Source organism: Nomia melanderi, chromosome 6 (assembly GCF_051020985.1).
Source record: "Nomia melanderi isolate GNS246 chromosome 6, iyNomMela1, whole genome shotgun sequence".
In the NCBI taxonomy this organism is placed as follows: Eukaryota; Metazoa; Arthropoda; class Insecta; order Hymenoptera; family Halictidae; genus Nomia; species Nomia melanderi.
Genome location: NC_135004.1, coordinates 9632716 through 9657069, shown reverse-complemented (window position 1 = coordinate 9657069; position 24354 = coordinate 9632716). Strand labels below are relative to the sequence as shown.

Genomic DNA, 24354 nt, shown 5'->3' with positions numbered 1-24354 from the left:
TCATCGTTAACACAGGAGATTGTCGCGTTGCTGTTATTTATTTTGATATTATACTGGCCACGCCTGACACGTTAAAGAAATAAATTCTCATTGCTGAAGTTACTAGCCAATAAAATCTTTATTACGAAAATTTATAACCGTTATATATTTTCTTATCGTGAATTTTGAAGATTATTTAATATTATGAAATTTATTTTTAAAGACTCGTGGAGGATTCATGGGACAATACAGTTAGTAAACAATGTGCATGAAAATTCATGAATGCCGGGTAAATCTATACAAGCAAAGACATATGCACAAAATGGGTCAGGAAATGAAAATACTTTGTATTTTTAGTGTTTACTGAACAATATTTGATCTAAGTAGAAAATGATGTTCAACATAGAATCGCAGCAAAGACTTTCTTTAGTGAGAATAAAATACTGCCTTCGAATTTTTAACCTCTGCACCTGACATAAACATAGAAGTTTCCCTTTAAAAAATGCTTAATGACAACGCAGTTTCCAGCATCACGCTAACGAAAGACATCAAAATCAAAATATCGAATGCCAATCTCAAAACACAATCAGCAATCAATAATCTTTTCTAACATTCTACCCTACGGAAACAATATATTTTCAACATTGTCTAACCGACGAACACAGTAAGTCCCTTCCATGAAAATCCGAAAATAACTGAGATAAACTTTACGACACAATCCCCGACAGACGTCCGCCCTCAATCTACTGCTCGCAAGGAAATCGAATCACTTGAATGTTATCGTACAAAGATCTATTTCTTAGATCGCGCGGTGGACAAAGGAGCTGGCTACGTTCGCTAGACGCTCCAGTACACGTCTAAAGATCAATAATTGAATTCTTGCGTCTGTAGCTGTCCGCGCGGAGAGATCGCCGCGTCGAGCAACACAATCGGATAAGATTAAAGACTCTAACGAGCACTGATTCGCTAATTATCCAGGCAAAGGGGTACGTTAAAGGCAATCGTGCCGGAAAAAGGATTACATCCGCGAGGCGAGGCACAAAGCCCGTCGGATTCGCGAGCCGTGATCAAACGCAACGTTCCTCCCCCCCCCCCCCTCCGCCGACCCCTTTTCTTCCTCCGCGGCGTGTATTATCTGAAGGGGTGAGCCTTTTTTGCGCCAAATGGCACGCGGCCCGCGGTACAGAAATCGCAACGTTGAAATACGCGCTCCGGAAAGCTCCGCGCGGAGGGAGACGCTGAAAACGCGTCTGGAAACAGCGATCGTGGCCGAGTGAATGAGCGCCCGTTGAATGCGCCCCGCCGATACACAACGGAGATAAAAGGCTTGTCGGATCCGCTGAACGAAAAGTCATCGTGCTCGAGGCGTTTCCGACCGACCTCTCCGAGCGTCGCTGACCGCGAAACGTTCTCCGTTTCGACGGAAAGGTGAAAACGCGCGCGCGCTCGCGCTCGTAAGCACCTGTCGCGAATACTAATGCTTTCACTGGCGAATCAATATATCCGTTAACCCTTTGCACTCGATTTATTTTCAATATTGCTGGGTGTAAACTTGTATTTACTTTCAGGGAAATGAATTAAAGTAACCTGCAGCGGTACAATTCTACGTTTTATGTTTATTTTATATATTATTATAATAAGATTTAATTTTTATGATCTCTTAAAGTGTGCTACTTTTTCAAACAATTTCCAACGTTCTATGACAAATTTGTGTTTTCATCTGCAGCATTACATACGAGTGCAAAGGGTTAACACTAACTGTACCGGCACTTTTTGAACGTTTTAAGCCTTTGTACTGTTGTTTCTCTTACAATTATGCAGAACTATTTTATTGTTCATAATTCAGTAGGATAAGAAAGATTTCATGTTTATTGTGAAGTAGTTCGATTGATAATAGAAAAGAGATGTTTAATTTGGACTTGAAATGATTAAATAACATTTGTATTTGGATGGTTCTGTTTGAAATATTTGGTTCGAGTGTAAGAGAGAGTTGAATGACAAGGATGAAGTAAGTAAATTGTATTCTTCAAATAGAAGAGGAGCAGTGTGTCTGATTACTATATAGGTTATATGTAATAAAATATCTTATATATATAGAATAATGAAGATTAAATATTATGTTCGAAAGTTAGGAGTATGCATCGCTGTATCGATATAAGGGGTGGGTCACTTAAACGGGAGCACCTAAATCTTCGTTATTTATGATCGCATAAAAGACTTTCCCCGATCAAGAACATTATTTTAATGGGCGCAGATAACAATAAAATAAGTCGTTTCAAGGACATTTTCCTGAGATTTCATGCTTACGGATGTTTTTGAAACTTACGCCGTAAATTTTAATGCAATCGATGCAGCTTGCTGTTCTATGCAGAAAATTATTAAGCTCTCCATATTTAACGGTCGTTAGTTTCACTAATTAAATATTAGCTATTATTAACTTTCTAACATTAACACGCGTGACGAAATTACCGAGGATTTTAGTCAAAATTACCCAAACAGGAGAACTCGCTACTGAAATATCCAACGACAACAAACTTCCAGAAACATCGTCGATTCGCGTGTTCCGAGGCTCCTAAATCGAGTTAAAAATAGATAATGACACGCGTAATCGCAAATAAACACTACACCCGTCAACATACAGTCCCTTGGTCCACATACCCGACATACAACCGAAGCTGTGAATCTCTCGCACCGGTTTCCCCGTCTCGCCAGCTGTACGCCGTAAACGCGTCCACGCTCGCCGAAGGGAAACACTTTAAACTCATAAATTCGTTGCCGCCCAATTACCCAAAACTCCCTCTCTGTCTTTCTCGCGCGTACGAGTGTTTAAACCTGGTTCGAGACCCACTCGAAGATCACCGCGAAAGTGTCGAACAGTCCCCGTCCGCTGCCAGTCGACCCCGCGATCCAGAAAATGGCTTCTGCGATCGGATGGGCAACGATGAATGCTCCCCAAGCCCCCTGAGCTCTTTCACCCTCTCCCCTTTCCTTTTCTTCTTTTCTCTCCACTAGACCGCGGAGCTTGAAGTTCTATTGCGGTCGCGTTTGTAGGCGTGCGGATGAAAAAAAGAAGAAGTAAGAGTAAGTATGACGTGAATAACCGAGCGAGAGGAACAGAGAATGAAACTGAGAGGGAGAGCGTGAAAGAGACAAAATGTGCAGGGAGACGGAGAGAAAAACAGAGAGGGTGAGACAGAGAGAGCAAAACATAGCAAAAGAGGGAAACATGCTCAGAAAGAAAATGGTATAGCAAAAAACAGTGTGAGATAACAGAACAAGAGAAACAGAAAAGAGAGAAATACTGGAAAAAAGAGACAGTAAGGAATAGAATGAAAAAGAGAACAATACTGAGAAAGAAAACGGGGAGTAAGAAATAGAATGAAGCAGAGAGTGATGTTAAGAAAGAAAAAGAGAGAGCAAGAAATAGAGTGATAGAATGTTACTGAGAAAGGAAAAGAGGGAGCTGAAAATTTAGTGGAAGAAAGAAAGATACTGATAAAAAATGAGAGGACAAGAGAATGGCAGCAGATTGCGGGTGACGCAGTCTTCCGGTGGATTCATTCCTAGAGCAAGAGAAGTAACATTGAAAAAGAGGATAGAAACGCCGGGACAGTGGGAAAGAGAAGGAAGAAATGTAAAACGCAGCGCAAGAAGCGTGCCGGGCATTGGTGGCAGGACGGGGTAGAGGTAGCAGGGGAAGAATCGAGGAGGGTGCTGCCACAAAGTAGGCGCAGCACTTTATCGTCGACTATATAAAGGCTGAGACACTCTCTTGCGCGTGCTCCTCTTCTTCCATCCCGGGTCCCGTCTTCTCTTCTTCCCTCCCTCCTCGCTTGCCACCTTTTTTCTCCCTTCCCTCCCCTCCCTTCCAACGTTTCACTGTTTGTAGCTTTATCTCTCCCCTTGCTCCGGCCGAGCGTCTCCCTCTCTTTTTTCAACCCCTCCCTCGGAGAGGTCTGGTTTTATTTCCGCCTACCTGCTAGTCGTTCTCTCGCCTTTCTTCCTTCTTATAACCCATTTTCTTCCCCTTTCTGCACCTTACAATTGTCCTCGGTTTACTTCCACCCCTCCACCCTCTGCACCCTTCCTCGCTGACGACTTTTTATTCGTAGATTGTCCCCCACTTGAGCCCATCCCTTCTTTCTTCCTGGCATTCTTTCTTTTTCTGTCGCGTTTCATAGAGATTCTTCTAGTTGCCTTCCCCATTTTTTCTCTGACGGTGTCCTCTTCGCGACGTCGGGACACCTTCTGTTTCCTCGTTTCTGTACCTTTATCGAACGCCCGTGACAAATTCCTTCTCCATTGAGACCAGACGCGCCGATACACCCACGCACCGCGGGCGAAAGGAGCGCAGCGATTAATTTCCACGAGATATTTCTGCGATTTCGTTCGTTGTTCGGGTTCCGTGGAGTTTGAAAATTCAATCTCCGTGTGTTTCTTTGAGAAATGATCTGGGAAAAGTAATTTTTGATGGATGGAATAAAAGTTCAAATATTGTAACGAGGAAGGTGAATAATCCATGATCGAGTATGATCATATAATTAATAGTATATAATCTAGAAGCAATTTTCGTAGGCATTGAAATTGCTAAAACATTGATTATTTTCTGCTTGTATCCTGAAATTTCTAGTTTTTACTGTGACATTAATCGTATACGAACATTTTGCACGCTGTAAAAGTTCTAAAAGATATAATTATGTGCATCTAAAATAAATCTGGTCTGAAGTTTTGATTACTGAATGAAAAATACCACGTTGCATCGATTAGATAACGACTTCTGTGAAACGTCCGGTTCAGGTATCCTCCTTTCGCTGCGCGTCTGTGGCATAAATCTGAGCGCGTGGGTGTATCAGCGTAACAGGGATCGTGTATATACTATCTATAGGTGAAATTCATTCATGGGTTCCAGATAGCGTCTGTCGCGATTACGGCTCCGACAGCGAGCAATAACACGGCAAGTCGGCGATGAGGCGTTTCATTAAGATGGCAAAAAGTCTTGCCATTTTATTTATTAATCGTCGTTTGATTATTAAATTTTATATTTATTATATTATAAAGTACGAATAAATATTACTAACAAGTATACTAAAACACAATAGAAAGTTCCCAAACAGAATACGAATAAACACAGTTCAATGAAGCTTACTTTAACGAAATGAAATTGTCCATTAATCTTCATTTAGAAATGGCACGAAACTTTTTGCTTAACCTAATATGATAAATATGTTAATATTCATTGTAAGTAACTCTTATAAAAGTCCTAAATTTCTGTTTATCCCTATTTTAAGTACCGTCTTCATATAAATTTTCGTATCAATCCTTATTTTCATACTTATCCATGTATTACAATATAAGCACCATATTGAAAAATAAAACGACAAGAGCTTTCGATCATTTTATAATAATAATATTATATTTATTTTCGAGTACATTTCTTCAAGCTTTTCTGATGGCCTATAGGTTGCCCCTTTTCTTCATTTGACCCCTTCCCGGCGCAGGAATAAAGCCGCCATAGTTGAAAATTCAGAGACGTTCCTCCCCCATGATCGTAGTAGAACGAACTTTCCGACTTTGTTCCTCGATCAGGACGTTATACAGTCGCCCGTCGATCGTTATCGTCGGAAGTAATCGCGGCTCACCGGTAGAATCGCTGAAACGGGAGATGGGTGGTTTTATCGGGGAGCATTATCGTACGAGAAGCGAGAGGGAAGCGCGGTGACGAGCCGCGGGTCGCGAGAGCGGGTCTCTCCGATGCGAGGAATTGGAAATTTTGTCTAGATCATTTAACACGATTCACTGGGACCGACTTCTTGGTATAGGAACAGTGAGCAGCGCTTTTTGGCAATTTCTGTTGACTGTGATTGATGTAACGACGTCGATATTCATTTTCCTGTTTCCTCGACTCTCTAATTTCGATCATATCGTGTTTCGTGTTTGCTTGACAATAAAGTAATATAGTATCCATTCACGCAGTGTTTGTATTTTTAGATTAATTAGGTAGAAATTGTTTTTTGGTAATTACAGTTACGTGTATTTATATAAGCGAGTATTTAACTTTATTAATAGTGTGGAGTTATTCTTTGTGAAAATTGCAATCAAGGTTTCTTCAAAATTTTGAATTGGTTCTTGTGATTTTAGATATATGATGAAGATGTGTAGAAAATTTCTTATATTATTTGTATTATGTGATCTTTTGATCATTCTTTTAACGTAATTTATATTAAACCCTTTTATTCGTAAAAAGAAATTTAAGTGAAATAGCACATCTAATTTTGAGACAGTAAAATATTAACTCCTGGGTGATGAATTATATGCAGTCCATTATATGGAAATTTTAGGATAGTCGCTACAGACGTACGTGTACAGAATCATATGAATATGTTAATAAATAAGAGTCTCATACGAAAGTTACTATAGAAACATGTAAATTAGTACAAGTCAGAGAACGCGGTTAGATATATCGCTATCTTGATTTCTAAAGAAAATTTCTTTTATATATAAAGGTTTTTATTTAATTAATTTTTGTTTACATTTTTACCTGAAAATTTACTGTTTACCAGATTGTATAATTCACTCTGCTGAACGCGCTACTAAATCCTCTACAGCAGGTGTGTATTACGCTGTAACGTGGTATAACGTGTTTAGCGCATACTGACTCATAAATTTCATCACGTAAGAGCAAACGTACGTGTTTACGCGGATTTTATGCACACGGAGTCATTTACGACAACAAAATCGGTCAAAGACAGGAGTAAGATAGCAGCTCGTGCTATTAATTATTATTCTAACGAACACATGATGAAATCTATGCCTATAACACACAAGATATATTGCAATTAATAATATAGTGCTGGAGTATCTAATGTTGCTTGCGGATATAAATCAGAAATGTTGAATAAAATTATATTTCTTACTGAGCTTTCTTCATTCATTTATCAATAAAGTTTTAACTGTAATAGATAAAATACATTTATTAGGAAAAAATTAATAGTATAATTTGGTTACAATAGAATGGACTACATATAGTATGTTACCATGATCAAGGTCAATGCATCTGCAACTAATGTATCTGTCTATTACTCACCATATTGGTCTCCCCTGTCTATTACCAGCATGGTGAGTAATAGACAGATGCAATAGACAGGCATATTTGGAAGTGCACGTGACCCGTAAATATTCTCATTCAGTTTCCATCAAGATTGAACATCGTACGGCAAAATTGTGTTTTGCATATTTTATTTATTCCTGTGCACAGATCCACTGTCCAATAAATTTTGTAATTAATTATGGAATTACTACACTTTATGTATCACACATACACCAACATACTGATTTTTTTATGAATTTTATACAGGTAGATAAAGCTTTCATGAACTATACGATAACAAAGCATTATATTTTTCATATTACTGTACACAGGGTTAATCCTTTGGACTCCAGAAATATTTCACTAGAAATATTCAAAATTTTCTAATGAGATACAAACGACATTTTCTAAAATCGACTTAACCAGAAATCGCACTTAAATTGAGGAACAAAACTATTTCATTTGAATATTTCACATATTGACACGAACTTTAATATGAAATACTAAACTTTACAATTTTACTGTGTCAAATCAATTGGCGACTGAGAGGCGCCCCTGGAGTGCAAAGGGTTTATTTCACTCTCTCATTAATAAAAAGAACCTTTATATATTATTTATAATTTGTATTTCAATTATTAGAAGTTAACACCATTCCCTTATTTACCCATTTATCCATCCACCCTTCAAACACGCCAACAACTCTCCGTCAAGGAACCCTTTACACCCCGTTCACTCGGAGCAAGTTAAAACCGACCCCAATCCGTAGAATAAGTTACTCCAAGATCGTTAGAAACGTTGAACAATTAATGGTTCGACTCGGTTAACATGTCTGTTCGGTTTGTCTGTTACAGGCGAGGTGGTTGGCCAGCGGTTCCTGGGAAACGACAGCCACGTGGAGCACTTCAAGCTCCTGGAGCGCGCGACCACTTCCATCCTGATTGGCGCCAGGTAATTGTTACGTGATTCGATTCTTTCTCGGCTGCTGGGAACGAGGAAACGCGTGGGGTGGTGAGGGGCGAAACTATTGGTCGAAAGGGGGGCGGAGAGCCTCTGGGAGGGGTCACCAGATGGTCATCGGTTAGATTCCAGTCGGTTCGATCGCGAGGCACCAAGTTTCCGGCGAGTCACTCCCTTGATTACGCGGCACGGGGCCCGATGACGCGATATCGCCGGCTATGAGGCTGCCTGCAGCCCCTTATGACGTGTCCTCTTTAATTTTACATGAGTCGTGCTCCCCCAGATCGATCGGCCAGACCAGCCACCGGGGGTATTTGATATGGAATAAATTGGTTTCAATTACTGGAGACTGAGGAACGAGAAAGGAAAAACGTCTCCGCCACCCCCGACCCTCCAACCCCCTTAGCTACTGTTGTAGTCACCGTAACATTAGCGTTTTATTGCGACCGTGCTTTTCTTTCGACTTCCTCGTCTCGACTCCTTCTGCAAATATAATTTTGTACGGTATATTTTCGTGGGGGGACGGGGGATGAGCGAATGGAATCGGAGGGTCCTCGGGAAACGCATGACGCAAAGCAAACGGCTAAGTGTTTGGTTAATACGGCGAAGTGACTGTTGAGTTGAATTTTTTGTTGTCGCGAATGCGATACGATTGCGTTAAAGTTTGATGGGCCGACTGCGGAATAAATTCACGTGGAAATCTTACGGTATCGGAGTAGGTACTTTATTTAATGAGACGGGGACTGGGGCTGGTACTTGTTATGATGATTGGACTGCGGACTTCTTCAACATGACATTTTCTTGGTATGATTTGTTCTGTTAATTGTCATTTAGTGAAATAATTATGATGTTGAATTTTATTATGTTGTACATATTGAATGATACTGAACGTAATTGTATTTTATGTTTTATGTTTTTTGAACTTGTAATTGTTATAAATACACACAAGTCAGCAGTCCACAGCCTAGTGGTGATTATTCTGTCGTTCTTCTTGGAAAAGTTCATTTTTCAAATTCAATTCAATATTATATTCAAAGGAATGAATATGATATTGTCAAAAAACTGGCACCCATAAGTACCTGTATCTAATAATATCTAAACAATACATGAAGATAAATTTCTTCCACTGTTTTCTTTTTTCGTTTACAATTAACGTAAATATTGATACATTAGTAATTACGTATTATCTTCATTTATTTTTAGCATTTTTTTAATACTTATATTCGTTCTGGCCGATAATGTCTCAAATTTCTAAAGATGAGTGATTCCACAGAAATGGAATTCACTGTCCATCGCACTGGGAAAAAGCCATCAGTAACGGTGGGAATTATATTGCTCAGTAAATATTAATAAATATATTAAAAAAGTATTATTATGTCGTGTAATATGAAATATAGCATTTTGCTTATACGACCTAATATTTTCTTTTAATTCAAAAACATGCTTTTCGGTAGTCCTAATATTTACATTCAGATCCGTGGGGACCGCCATGGCCCCATGGGAGATTCTGGTAGCGGTCCCTGGAGACCGCCATAGCAGTTAACGTGTTAAACGTCGCGCGCATGAATTTCTGTAACCAACCGTTGGCTGTTCCGTAAATGCAAATGTTTAGAATAAATGCAGATATTATACATTAACGTGTCCCTCGAACGTACAATCTTTTCCTGGCAGGAAGTAAACTCAGGAAATGTAAATCTCCCAGGGGAGAAAAAATCGTAAATTCTAAATCGTTGCACGGAGAGAACACGAACTGGATTCCAGTTGACTGTGGTTTATGTTTTCGAATTCCGTCCGTGACACATTTCGTTGTGATAGTGGATCGTATTTCGTGCCTTTGAACACCTTCCCGACGCTTTTCGCACGACATGTTCACTTTAAAGGCGGAAGTCCCGCGAACTCTGTAAGCGGAGTTTCGAATCAAGAAACGATGCTCGTACACAGTTCTTCGGGATTATATTTTCAACCCCTGAATTTCACAAGTATGACATAGAGTTGTTCTTAACCCTTTGCACTGGACGAATTTTCTCATTATAAATGTGTATTACTTTCTAATTAAGTAAGAATAATGTTTACAAAGGTAACGTAAAGAACAATCGTACATAAATTAAGGAATACAATTATTTTACTTCAAGGTTTCGTATATTAACCCCTTGCCCTACGATTTCTATCATAACTGCGCTCGTTAGGATAATTTTGTTCTTAATAATTTACGAAAAAACAAAGAAAAATTCTTGAATCATTTGTATACACCTTTACTTCAAGAAAATGGACGCAGTTATTCTTTGTTTCACTTTTTACTTGTACGTAGATCTGAGCATAAATGCTGTATTTAGAAAAGAAAAACTGAGATAAATGAAACAGAACGAGATACAGGTATGTTTCCTAACAAATATTGTTGATTATGTGGACGAAAAACTAAATCTAGCTTAAATATTGTTCTCCTCTTGGCCAGTTAACTGCGTTTGACGAGTATACACGTCATTTTAAAGCTTGAAATGATACTAATTCTTTCATCGATGAATTCTTTATTTTTTCAGATAAACATGCAACTCCTCTTTGTTTTGCTTTGGTTTTTCATTAAAATATATCTCAGGTGCATCCGCCCTGCGCTTGACGAGTGCACATTTCATATTTCGATTTTACTGCGCGAAAAACGAGAGGCTTTTCATATTAAATTCCACAGTTAACAGGTTAATTTATTTCCGTTAAAACGTTCCATACTATAATACATAGGTCACCGTCGACGAAGTATTATAGCAAGTACCTACTACTCCATTTATTGAGGGTAAATTTTGCTGAACCACCGATTTATCGAATTTGCTATGGAAATGCTCTTAAAGACTTATTATCAGGAATATCGTAATAAAGCGGATCTTGCATTATATGAATATACTACTTCAATAAGTTTGTTCGCTAATATCTGGCTGGTTTGTAATTCCAGTAGCGGGAGTCATGCGCTCAATTTATCATTTACCAATTGCAAGATGAGAGCAAAAACCAAGGGAGTCCTTATAAATTCTGCTTATTAAATGCCGAGACAATAGATGCTAATAAACTTACAAATTTTAGATTTCCATATTTCTAAAGAACAAAATGTAACACTAACATAGAAGCTGGTTCATAGTAGTATTGTACTTTAATTACATTAATTTTTTTTTTCGATATATTATTTTGTAATTCATAAAGTTTAAATTGTTCTCAATATTTCCGTGAAATATCATTTAGAATATATAAAACAATTAAGAAATATTATTAAGGGATCTGAATATCTTTATCTTAATGTACACGCTACAAGTGTATGTATCTATTATTAATCTATTTAAGATTCAATCTAAGAAAGAAAGAATTCAGCTATTTAAATTCACATCGATTTTTATATTGTCCGATCAATTGGTTTTTCAATTTTTGTCTTTTCTCCTGTTTATATTTCCTATATCTTATATCCCACGGTACCACGTGATACCAATGAAAATCGTTCTACATTTCTATTCGATAATTTCACCCATTACGATAGAACCTTGTTTAACGTGTTAATATTGGGCACAATTCTGGAATTGATATTTACAATCGCGGATGGCTCCGTGGTTAAAGTAAACCGCGGTTAGCAATCTGTAGTTATTACCAAGCTAGGTAGTTGCTTGGCTAACCAATGTAATTCTAATAGTAAGCTCAACGCTTTCGCCAACTTGATTATCGTGAACCAATGTCTCGAATGTGGCTCAAGAGTCGAGATATTTTGAGCAGGAATTATCCTTCAGCTTTCATGAATAATTAACCCTTTGCTAAAGGCAATCTCCGATTTAAACGCGTAACAGACTTCTTACGCAAAATTAAATTATACATTGAATTTACATATCATTGGATTAAATATCGCAGATAGAGCAAAGTCGACTACGTTTTTTCTTTAAATATTAAATTATATATTCCACGTGATAATTGGGACTTTCTAATCTGTAAATATTTAAGAATTTAATGAGACGATTCGTACGCGAAGGATTAAAAAGTTATCAGTACTGAATATTCTTAAGAAAATGTTTTCGAAATTTTGTTTGCTTGGAATTAACATGATTCTCGAACTGTGTGTTTTTGGAAGAATAATTTAGTCCAGCGTAAAATGAATTACGTGTGACCCGTGGAAAAATTGAATTTTTATTATATTTAATACCTACGCTAATTTTGGACAGAAGAATTTCCATTAGCTGCGAAGAGAAATTCTATTTTTGTAAATTACTAAAATCGATTGCAAATTAATTTTTATTCGGGTACCGTGTCAGTTAACTGTAAGTGCACTTAACTGAACCATAATCTGATGCCATTGATAGAGGTGAATGGAGAAATTTAAATTTGATATTCTTAATAAGAAAGTTTACCTCGGAGGATATTCTCCTGCAATTTAGACTTACTTTTTATTGATATTTCAGACGTTGAAGATATCTGCAATGCACGTTTTAGTAAGATGTTCAAATAAAAAGTTTCAATGCATTTGATATAATGCAATAAAATTTGTCCATTCCCAATCTAGATTTTTATTTATCTAAGACATGCAAAATAAAACTAATTCAATGAAATATTATTAATACAATTCATAGGAGGTTATTTTACATGAAAAAAAACACGAAAAAAGTTGATGAATATAAGAATAAAATGTTTTCGTTTGAAATATCGTTCCGGTGGAAATCCAGTTTGAAAATTTGTCGCGCGCACCTGGATTTAAATAACTGTCGGCGAAGCATGTTCAAATTTTCGACGTTTTCGAAAATAAAGCCTCAAATAAAAAATGTTGTAATACACTTTTTAGCTTATTGTTGCATGTGACATAACGTCGATTGTACAATCCGTTTTCAAACAGAAGTTAGGCAAAAGCATGTGTACTTGACAGGTATTCACCTTTGATTTTTTAAAAACGAGATTTTAAATGGACAATTTGATTCCACAGTTTTTAGCTATTTTTTAAGGTGAAATCACCCTCCTTAACACAGAACATATATACTAATATCTACCCAAACAGAATAATTTGAAGCATAATATATCAATTAATAATTCACACTGTTCCTTCCACCAAAAAGAACATTCAATTCGTTACTTCGTAGTTCATCACAGTGAAAATGAATATCGTAAAAATGCTTTTTAATATCTATTTCTTCACGTAACATTTCATGATTCTCTCGAGCCATGGGTCACAGGGCATTATGCCTACTTTGTGAGAACTTTGATCGCACTGTTTATCGAAACATCGTTCACGAGGGGGAGAATCCTGATTGCATTCAATGGATTTCCTTTCTCATGAAAACTTGTATTGCCGGGTTGTCGCATGGTTCGCAGACCGCGTCATCATTGTCGTTGCTTATCTCCGCGGCAACATTTTCGCGAGATCAGTGGGAGAGAAACTAATTATTGCGCGGTCGAAGGGAAAAGAGAACGACAGAAAAGAGAAACTTTATTTCGTGCCGATATCAATTGCACTGTAACGGCCATCACAAATTCTTTACACGGAATCGCAAAAAGTGGTCCAACACAGGGGAAAAATATTTCTCATCTTTTTTTATGTCAACGCCAGCGCGGGATAACGTATCGCCGACAAAGGAACTATTTTATCTTTGATAGCCACGCAATGGTTCCGCCGTTGGAAAATAAAGTCATGAAATGAATATTAAAATAACGGGCCCGTGAAAATTTACATTAACTACACAATAGACATTGCGATCGATTGTCGGCTATCGATGCGTGATATTGTTACAGTTAATGGATTAGTTAGTCCATAATAGACTGCACTTTTTCAAAGGATAATACACATCGATAACCAAATTCTCCTGTGTGCGCTGTGGAACAGCGAAATTCTTTATGACTATATTCATTATAAAATATCATTTAATATATTACCCTTTTCATGTATATATTATCTTTCACAATTTTTTCTATTGATTTTAGTCTGATGAATCTTACTTTGTAGGGGGGATTAAATGCCTTTTTTAATACCGTTCAACGACCACGTTAAATTTTGTTATTTCTGTTATACTGAGTATCGAGTCTGATATATTTGGAAATTTGAAATCATTATTCGAATACTTTTGTCGTTATCATTCTGTCCAATATGGACTATCGTTGATAATTTCCTATGTCCCCTAAATTTCTTTTAGACCTTTAGTCAAATTAAAATGTCTACGAAATAAATGAATTTACTTACATTAAGTATATTTTCAAATTAAACGACCTGAACTCACCGTCTCATATTTAATCAACATTAAAGTCTTTATTAAACGTTTCATCTCCCAATACAAAAAGCACAAATTACTCTGGTTAATAATCTTCCGAATATGACTTCCAAAATGAAAAATACTAATAATAACGATAATATAAAGTTCCTAATGAGTGCTGATGATCATTTAATCTGTCCCATCCTTAATTAACGATATACGATAAAAAACCAAATATATTTCATGTCTCGGGGCTGTTTCCTTGTAAAAGATTAAATCTGACACAAAATGCAATCGCACGTCGCGTTGGTGATTATTTAGCACTTTTTCATTGTGAACTGTAGCGGTAATGAGAAATTCGTTAATTAGATGAGCGAAGAATATTATCGCGCGGCTTTGTCACGATTAAACGAAGTAATTGCGTAAGGGAGTGCGCGTAAATGAAGTTTCTAAGTTACGCTACATGTGACGTATTAAAGGCGATATGTCGGCAGGGGCTTAATAACCGCGTTAACTTAATACTAAACTTAATTAATTTAGTACGGAACTTATTATCGAATATATGCAGTAGGTAGTAATATACTTATACCTTACGCGTGCCTCGCAGAAAACTCACGAGTACGCGATAATATTCCATAGTTCGACTCATTAGGATATTGGATTCAATATTAATTTTAGCGTGAATAACGAATATGATCAATACTCGCGCGACGGTGAATAAATCATTTCAATATCAGGTTTCACGTTAAAATCCATTATCGAATTACATCCACGATTAGACCGTGGATCCTTCTGCGGATATAGATTTTTATGCAGCAACCGTGAATTTGAAATCGAAAGAAAATTTTGTTGCTTTATTAAAGATCTCGTTATATTCTAGTGACAGTTATAGTCCCGTCAATCTTTATTAAACGTCTTCTCGTGGAAGTTGTTTTTCCCAACCTCACCAACTTAAATATTTCATTTGACTTCTAATTATAGAAAAATTACTATTTTGCCAGATTTGGCTTGATTATCGAGACATTAACAGAAAACGAAAGTGATTATCTATTGGTTAATATTGTACGTTCTGTCCGTCCTCATAACATGGAATCATCCTCTGATTTCTTCTTACTAGAAAGAAAAGAATAATAAAGACATGTCACCGCACTAGGTAGCATTATTTATAATACAGAAATATTATCAAATATTCATCGTTTAATTGAGTGAACGCGTTAAACGCGTTAAACGTGTTAAAATATACCCTGGATGCAATCGCCCTGTATTTAACGAGTGCACACTTTATTTTTTCATTTCATTAAACGCAAAACGAGAGATTTTTCAAACTGTATCCCACGGTTAATAGGATACTAGGTGTGTATTTAATCTTGAATGGGTTAATCCGGATCCTGTGCCAATACCTACCCTCAATGCCTACGCAAACACGCTGAAATAATTCGCGGGGTAGGGGGCAGGTAGATGCGGACAGATTACAAGGAAGGATTTACGGGTGCAAGACTTAACGTTCTCGTTTCGTTCTTTTTTTTCAGGAACGCCATTTACAACATAAGTCTGCACGACCTATCGGAGATCGTCGACCAGGTGAGTGGAGAACGCTGAGCACACACTCACACATACACACAAAAGGGTTTCGTTGCACGTTGGTTATCTGAACGCTCGATAAAGAATGATTGAGCGATCTAGATTACGTTATTCCGTTCGAATCCGCGGGCGCCGGTGGTGTTTTAAAAAACAACGGCCGGTTATCTGGAATCGGGAAAATTCTGCCGCGAGTCAGTTCCCGATTTTATCGCGGAAATGTTGCGAGTGTTTTTAATTCGAGGGAAGAAATATAGCCAGCGTGTAACGACGCTGGGAATAAAACGTTCCCGGGAATGATATTCATTTGCCGTGTGTATATTATTAACAGCGCACGGGACAAAATAATAAAACGATCCACCATCGATAGCGATAAATTAAATTCAATCGCGGGGGTGGCGACCAAACGGGACTCCGGCTCCTGTTCCTTCGGTTCCTTTGCTTCGATGCGCTTTTTCATTGGTTCGATTGTTTCGTTTTATGATGGAGCCGAATCAATTAGTAAACAGGCCGTGGATGTTCATGCAAATTTTAATTCCCCTTAATTGATTTACGAACGTCGCTCTCCCCGGGACGAACATTTATTTCTTCTAATTGAGAACCTATCGTTTCGCCATGGATCGATGATTTGTATAAGAAATTGTGAAATATATGTCCGAAATGTTTCTGTTATCGAAGCGTAATGAAAGAAAAATTGATTATTTAAGAACAAGTTTAGTACTGTGGTATGAAAATTGGGGAATCTAGTGTATCGTTTATTTCAGAATTTTGTTGGGTATTATCGTTGATGGTAAACAGGAGAATTTTAATTTGAAGAAATAGCTTTTTATTTGACAAAGAGCGACGCTTGTAAATTAGTTAATAATAGGATTGCCGTGTTCGATAAAATGGGTTTCAATTTTCTTATTTTAATTATTGAAATATTAAAAGCGTTAAATATCCGAAATGATTTTAAAAGTTTTATTTGAACATTATAATGAATATACAAAGGAACGAAAAAATATTTTGTTACAATTTTTTAAGGATTACGTGTTAATCGTGTTAACCGCTCGGAGGTTCTAGTGTTAAGGAGAATTAAGGCTATTGAGCTTTGTATCAACGTCAGCGGATACAACGTAAATAACGTGTAAAATGAAATACGAAACGATAATGTAATGTATAACTGTGAAATAGATTTATTGTATGGTAATAGTGGATCATTTATTATTGATTCATTTAATACCAAGCCGTAAATGTTCGTCGTGGCATCAGAAACGTGAAAACGTTGGAAGGATTCGATGGTACCCAGTAAAAGTGTTAAAAGTAGAAATGTCAGCTTCTATGGACAAATCTAACACGGGCCAAATGGAAGGGTGAATAGATTTGCATGATAATAGATGGTTCTCGAGCTTTATGTGTAATCCACGTTTCTCGAATCTCTTCGCAAACAGTGAGAAACTATCGATCGACTTTTACGACTGGCCGCGATTCTTAAGCCAGAAAGTATTTACTTGAATCACTCAATAAGTTGTGGTAAATTTGATCTGCGAAAAATTTGAAAATTTTATACTGAGTTATTTATCAAAAAAATCTTACTGCTAATCACTACATTTTATTTTATTATTGGATATTCATTTGAAATTCTTACTTTATTATTGGAATAAACTGATCAAACTCCAGATTGTTTGAATACGTAACGTTCCAGTTAATTAATTATTCTCAAGGAATTAAAAATTGTTCTTAAACAACTAAGAATATATTTAAAATTGATAAACTATCAAACCGTGAAGTATGAAATAACTCGATATAATCAGAATGACATTTAAATCATACCTTTCGAATTAGAATTTTACAGACTATTTTATATTTAGAATGTTATGTATTCCATTTTAGCAGAAACACTTCAGAGGCTTTGAAATTTCAGTTTCAATCAACAAAATTCCTTTTCTTTGTTTGTCCATTGTATACTTGCGATGTTATAGTAAATAAAATTAATTATTACGAATAGCGAATAATTATTGGCATTACGGATTAAAAGTTCCAATTCACGTAGTTCCAGTCGACTACTTATCTTAGATTTATTCGAAGTGATTCAAACAACCCTCTCCTCTGATTCATAGTATTACTCACCCTCTGTGAGTCAATCCATCAAGGGGGTCTAAGGGAAATCGAGACAATCCGCGTAACATCTACTGCGGACACGTCCGTTCCGCGTAAGCAGCGATAGAATCGAGGTGCTTTCTGGTACTATCGATACCTTTGTATCCGAAATTGATACTTTTGTATCAACCTATTTATCGGTGTGCCATTTCATGGGGCTTTCAGTTCTGTTTGGTAAAATATTGATCTAATTTAGCCGCGTGAAAATGTTCTGTGGTATGGCTATAGACATTATTTCATTGATTCTTGTGGTTCTGTTGTTCCTGCAAAAAAGGATTCATGGTATTTTAAAATGTTTTGAATATTTTATACTATTTAGTACAAAATATACACTCTTCTTTTAATATAATGTATTCTATGGTAAAATAATATTTATTGTGTTAGTAAACAAATGAAGTATATCATAAATTAAATTATTTTATGTCGTCACTGTTATTAAGTTTAATATTTGCAAATATATTTAGACTATGAATAATTTAATTACTAAAATGGCTGACTTGGGGTTTTATAATAACACAAGCTGTAACTTAAATTGACACGCAAGTCATCACCAGGAAAGAATTTTCCAAATGACATCTTTCTTCATTGTCGGTTCTGAAATTATAAATCTTTTTCGATAATGTTTTTGATTTTCGAAATGAAAAGTATATATATTCATAAATTTAAATATTAATAGATCTTAATTTTTTGATATCGTTAGCTATTGGATAAATTTTTTAATATCGTTTCATTTGATAATTCAACAAGATAAATCGATAAAAACTAATTGATCAAAACGGTTTCTCGAAAAAATAGCTCTCCTGTAAAACGGTATTTTTCTTTCATTTTAACCTATTTTACCAGTGCTTACAGGGGCGAGTTCGATCAAACTTTTTATGGTGATTCTTAACAAGTTTCCGAACAGACTGAATAAAGAAATTTGGATAATAAAGTTTACATTGGAAGACAAGAAATTATCATTTATAAGATTCTGAGGCGTTCTTTATGCATTATGTACTTTCTTTTCAAGAAACTTGGTTAAAGGAACTATGTGTTTAATTTATTTTCGCGCTACTTTGGACAATGCTCACTCTGAATTTAATTCAAATTTCTTTGGTACCTGCGGGAATGATGGCCACGAAATTATCGGGAACAGTCAGAATCTACCCATAAACATACAATTCGGTTGTGAATTTCGCCAATTGTACAAGACACTAAAACAAACTCCCGCATATAATATCAGATAATAATATATGTAATAATCTTAGATATTATAAATCAATAAAATAAAATAGTGTTATCACAATACAATAATATAACATATTACATTTATACATTTGTAATATAAATGTATAATGTGAAGTAATAATAACACGTATAGTAGTATGAAATATTATAAAATAATAAAATAAAATAGTAATAGTACAATATAAAATGTAATATATAATACTATGTATTGTTGGTTTTCTAATGGAATAATGAATCAGGTTTATTTAACTAACTTATTTTATAAATATTGTTATGGAGATCGAAATCCGTTTTTCTTTTAAATTTATTATAGTTTTATCAAATCGAGTCCATAGATGTCTGTCGTTGCCAATTATATTTTCAATATATAATAATATATACTACTACTATATACTACTATATATTACTATATGATAATATATAATAATGTACAATACTATATAATACCATATAATAATATATAATGATACATAACAATATATAATAAGCAAGCAAGAGCACATCGCTGCATCGATCGGATTACGACGTAGTAACGAAAGGATTCCAGGATCGGAAACTTCGTATTGATTCCTTGAGGGCGCGGGTCGCGAAACTGCGAGATCACCTCGTGCAAAGGGTGAAAATCGCGTGAAGGTGTGGGAGAAGATGAAGTTACGCGGGTAGGAACGAGCGGGTGGAGCCGACAGGAGAAGATCTTGGCTTCGAAAAGACGTAACGCAGTTATTGCGAGGGTGGAGGATCGATCGAAGACAGATCTCCACATGATAACGTTCTTTCGCTTAGAATGGAATAGTAAAAGTCAGTCGGGGCCCCTCGCCGAGTCGACGATACCACCGGCAGCTTCTTTCGTATATTGATTTCGAGCCAGCGCTGGCAGACCGATCAATCTTTATTTGCCGGATTTAAGCATTATGAAAATACGTGACGCGGAATCGCTGCCATTTTCGATCACCGCGAAAATACTTCGTCCTGTCCGTTTGTATAAATTCTGAGAAGTCAAACAGCCTCAACCTACCCCTCGATACATTTGTATCGATATTTTATTCAATATTTATTGCGTATAATTGCTTGCTATTTTTTGGGGATGTTGTCTACTAACCCTTTACCTGTTGGAACTCGAATAATCAGAATATTTATCGACCGGAATTTTTTGAAACTTAGTCTTATCGCGTGAATTAACATTGTATGAATTATGTTATTGTTCACATATTGGTTGATCGTATTATAAGCTCCTTATTCGCATCAAATATTTTGAAATTATTCATTTTTGTAAAAAATGAATCGAAGTAATGCGTTGTCGGTATTAGCAACGTGTTTTCATTCTAGCAAGCTGGTAGGTATATTAATTTAGAAATATGTCTTTCGAGTAATTGCCTTATCGACAGCATTTAACGAATGAAATATTTCAAAGTACGTATTTCCTAAATACTTTGTGTAGGTAATCATTTCTATTTCCTGAATTGAAGTCTGAATTTTGAATTGACTTAGCTTCATTAATTCTATAGTGAATTTATTATCGTTGCTATCTACAAATTACGGATCATGTACCTGATAAATATTACTTTCTCATTATGCATCGTGGAATCCAGCGTTTGGAGCATAGATTTAGTTTCGAATATCTTGCGCAACAAAACTCTTGATCGTTGTCTGTGTCAAATTTCCGTAGATAATATAGGTATACACGTGTTTTGTTGTAACCTAACAATACTTGGCAATTTTAGCGAACTGTTGGCAAGTACATATCATATATCACTATCTGTTTTATGTGAATAAGTGGAACGGATAACACGATGTAACGATGGAAACGTATACTATTATTACTATGTGAAACTAAACCCGATTACGTCCAGGTTCGGCCATGCAAATTCGGCTGACTGCTTTACCATGTGTTGTTCTGATGCACGAAAATATGTAAATGGGACAGTAACATAGCCGTTAAATAAGGAATTGCATTCTCAATTGTGGACAGTTACCCTAGAAATGACCATCTCTGCACTGTCTGGAATGGAAAACGGTCATAGTTCATATAAATTAATTCCTAATTCGCTCTGACTACAGTGCAACTCGAATCCTACTCCTATGAAACCTCAACCTTGTAATATTTTAATAGTAGCAGGTTTAGTTAAGTAGTCATTCGTATCATAATTCTCACTATGTTATACCGTCTAAAAAATATATACTTGCACTATAGCAGACGGCAAAAATTAATAATTAATAAAAAAGGAAAATAAAATAATTCATGGAAAAAAGTAAATAATCAATAAAGAAAGAAAAAAATGAGTAATTAATAAAGAAGAAAAAATTACCGTGCGTCCTACAGAGAAAGCTAACCCATTCGAGGGTAAGGTTTTTTCAAAAAGCAATCTTCAAAAGTCAATACTTTTCTTTGGTTTATATTGAAAATTTGGAAAAGATTTCTATTGTCTTATCGAAACTCATTCCGAAAATTCATTTTAAAACCAATTCGAATTTTAACCTTTACACACCTTTGATCTTTATTTAATTTTTATGTAATTGATCTTTTTTATTAACAAGGGAACATGCTGAACCCGGAAATTCAACAAAATTACGAAACTTCGTGTGAAAGTGGAGTAAGTCAAGTCTAATGCATTGCAAGTTTTTTCGTGCCGAATTTCACTTTGAAGGGGTGAAACCACCCCTTGAAAGAAATGCAAATTTTTCTTTCCCGTGGATTATCCTAAGAACGGTAAGAGATAGAGAAAAAGAGTTTCAACAAAATATACATTGTCCTCTCACATCTATAATATTGCAAAATAAAATTTTATCGACATAATATTGCAAAATAAAATTTTATATACAATATTGCAAAATAAAATTTTATAGACAACATTGCAAAATAAAATTTTATAGACAACATTGCAAAATGAAATTTTATAGACATCATTGCAAAATGAAATTTTACAGACACGGAAAGACAATGTATATTTTTTAAACCTTTTTTTCTCTATCCCTTACCGTTTTTAAGATAATCCACGGGAAAGAAAAATTTGCATTTCTTTCAAGGGGTGGTTTCGCCCCTTCAAAGTGAAATTCGACACGAACAAAAATTGTAATGTATTAGAATTGACTTGCTCTACTTTCACACAAAGTTTCATTATTTTTTTAATTTCCGTCTTCAGTATCTTCCTTTGTAATTACACGCGTGTTGTGTAATCGGTCTCAAAGGGGTTACGCGACTTTTTCAGAATTTTTACGACTTCGGAGCTCGGGTATGTAAAAAGTTCGTTGTACGCTCCCTCGCTAGACAGTACGGCGACGCGATCGGCCGATGGAATGGCAGCGGAGTCCTTCATCGATTCGATGCACTTGGCTCGCTGGAAGCATACACGCGTCTTCGCGGTGTGCTTGATAGAACGGCGACACGTATTAATCAAAGCCTTTATCTGCGGGGCCGAGTAGTCATAGGCGGGGTAATAAATTGAAAGCAATTATTCTTACGGCGGCTGGCGAAGGATGAATGGCGAAGATATGTCATTGAGGCGTTACACAATCAGGGGAATGGGATTCCTTGGGTCGAAGTAGTCGAAGCCACCAGTTGTCGATTGAAAAACTTCCTGGGTGACTGCATCTCGAGTTTACGTAACGCGATGCATTTTGCGGATGAAAATAGTGTTAGGAAAAATTGCTGGGACTTTACAGAATTGGAATGTTTACGTTTCCGGTTATGGCGAAAATGATGTGGACCATTTGTTTGGAATCAGTGACCCTTGTCTTTTGTTATGTAGTTTTGTGAAGAGTAGATTCTTGTTAAAAATTTCTAATTTTCATTATTCTTTACATAATTAGAGATGAATTATTGAAACATATGTATGGAATAATTTGCTGCAAATGATGAGAATTTATGTGGCTAATTATCTTGGGTACGTGTTTATTCAATGTAATTGGAATAATTAGTTTTTCGTAATAGTAATTAATGTGATGAATTGAGTGTCACATCTGGGCCATTTATTTGGAAATGAGTAGTAGAAAAATTCTGATGGACTTACTTAAATTGTTCACTATTTCGTTTGTTCATATAAATCTAAATTCAGTATGAGAATAGTTTTCTTGGGCATTAATTAGATCACTATCTTTTTCAGGCTTACGAACGAACATAACCGCTTTGAAAATAAATGATTATATATGTTCTATTTAGCAACGAAATTTCAATTGACCAAACAGTCGAATTCATTAAGATTTAGATTATAAATTGATTATAAATGAAACCTTCGTATTAACGTACTTTTTGTTTTTTCAATCTTTCCAAGAAAGACCAATATTTTATTTTACTTAGATGTATACGAAACCGAAACGACGTTTCTGCATTTATTAATTTGAAATGAAATTTACATCCAAAATTTCACTGTATGTAGATTGTTTTAAACAATTCAAGTAAAAATAAAGTCTCGAACATGAGTCCTTACATTTCGTTGGTTTGTCATATTCAACGACTCATTTTCACTCAACGTGAAATATTTATATTTCGCTTTTATCCACTGTTTCTGTGACTTCTGCACCTTTAATATTTAAAATGCGGTTTTATCTTCCCCTTTTAATGTCCTGCATTTGTAAAGAAGTTTTGAATTTTTCATGGCTTCTCTACTACTCAAATATCTTACATCGGGGAACATGTTTAACGCAGAGAGCCTTTTAAGAACGAGTTAGTTAAAATTTTAGTACTCTATATTTGTGCTTTCTTGGATGAAGTCTCTTCAATGGCAATAAACGTGTTTATACGAGATCAAACTTTTACAAGCAATCAATCAATAACTACAGGATCAAAATGAAAATATTTTAGTAATAACCTTAGTTAAGAACAAAGGTAACAATAATAACATTAATATTTCTTGCAAAGAATTTTGAAGTAAAATCACTAATGCATTTACATACACGTTTCATTATTTAAATACCAACACCTATGTTTTTACAACGTTTGTTTAATTCAACCTTAGTTCAACCTAAAATTCTCGAATTTAATGTACTTCACGCAAATGCGAATTTCCTTTTTCTATTAACAAAAAAGTTCACTCACATACATCGACAGAAATGAATACCCATATTTATACGATACAAAACATATTTTATATGCAAGTGTTAAATCAATCTACTCGTATTTCCGCTTGACAATAAATCAGAGCAACAAATGACAAATCGTTCTTCGATAGAACGACGCCTCACGAAATATCCTTACAT

The 24354-nt window shown here is 35.7% G+C and overlaps 1 protein-coding gene across 5 annotated transcripts in view; it reads left to right on the top strand.

Moving 5' to 3' along the window:
* LOC116433372 (semaphorin-1A) overlaps positions 1-24354 on the top strand; it is a 635674-nt gene that overhangs the window by 265021 nt on the left and 346299 nt on the right. For all 5 annotated transcript variants that reach the window (XM_076368704.1, XM_076368702.1, XM_076368703.1 and 2 more), the window contains 2 exons: positions 7918-8014; positions 15747-15798. In XM_076368704.1, the coding sequence (XP_076224819.1) occupies positions 7918-8014; positions 15747-15798 (149 nt within the window). The remainder of the gene's footprint in view (positions 1-7917; positions 8015-15746; positions 15799-24354) is intronic.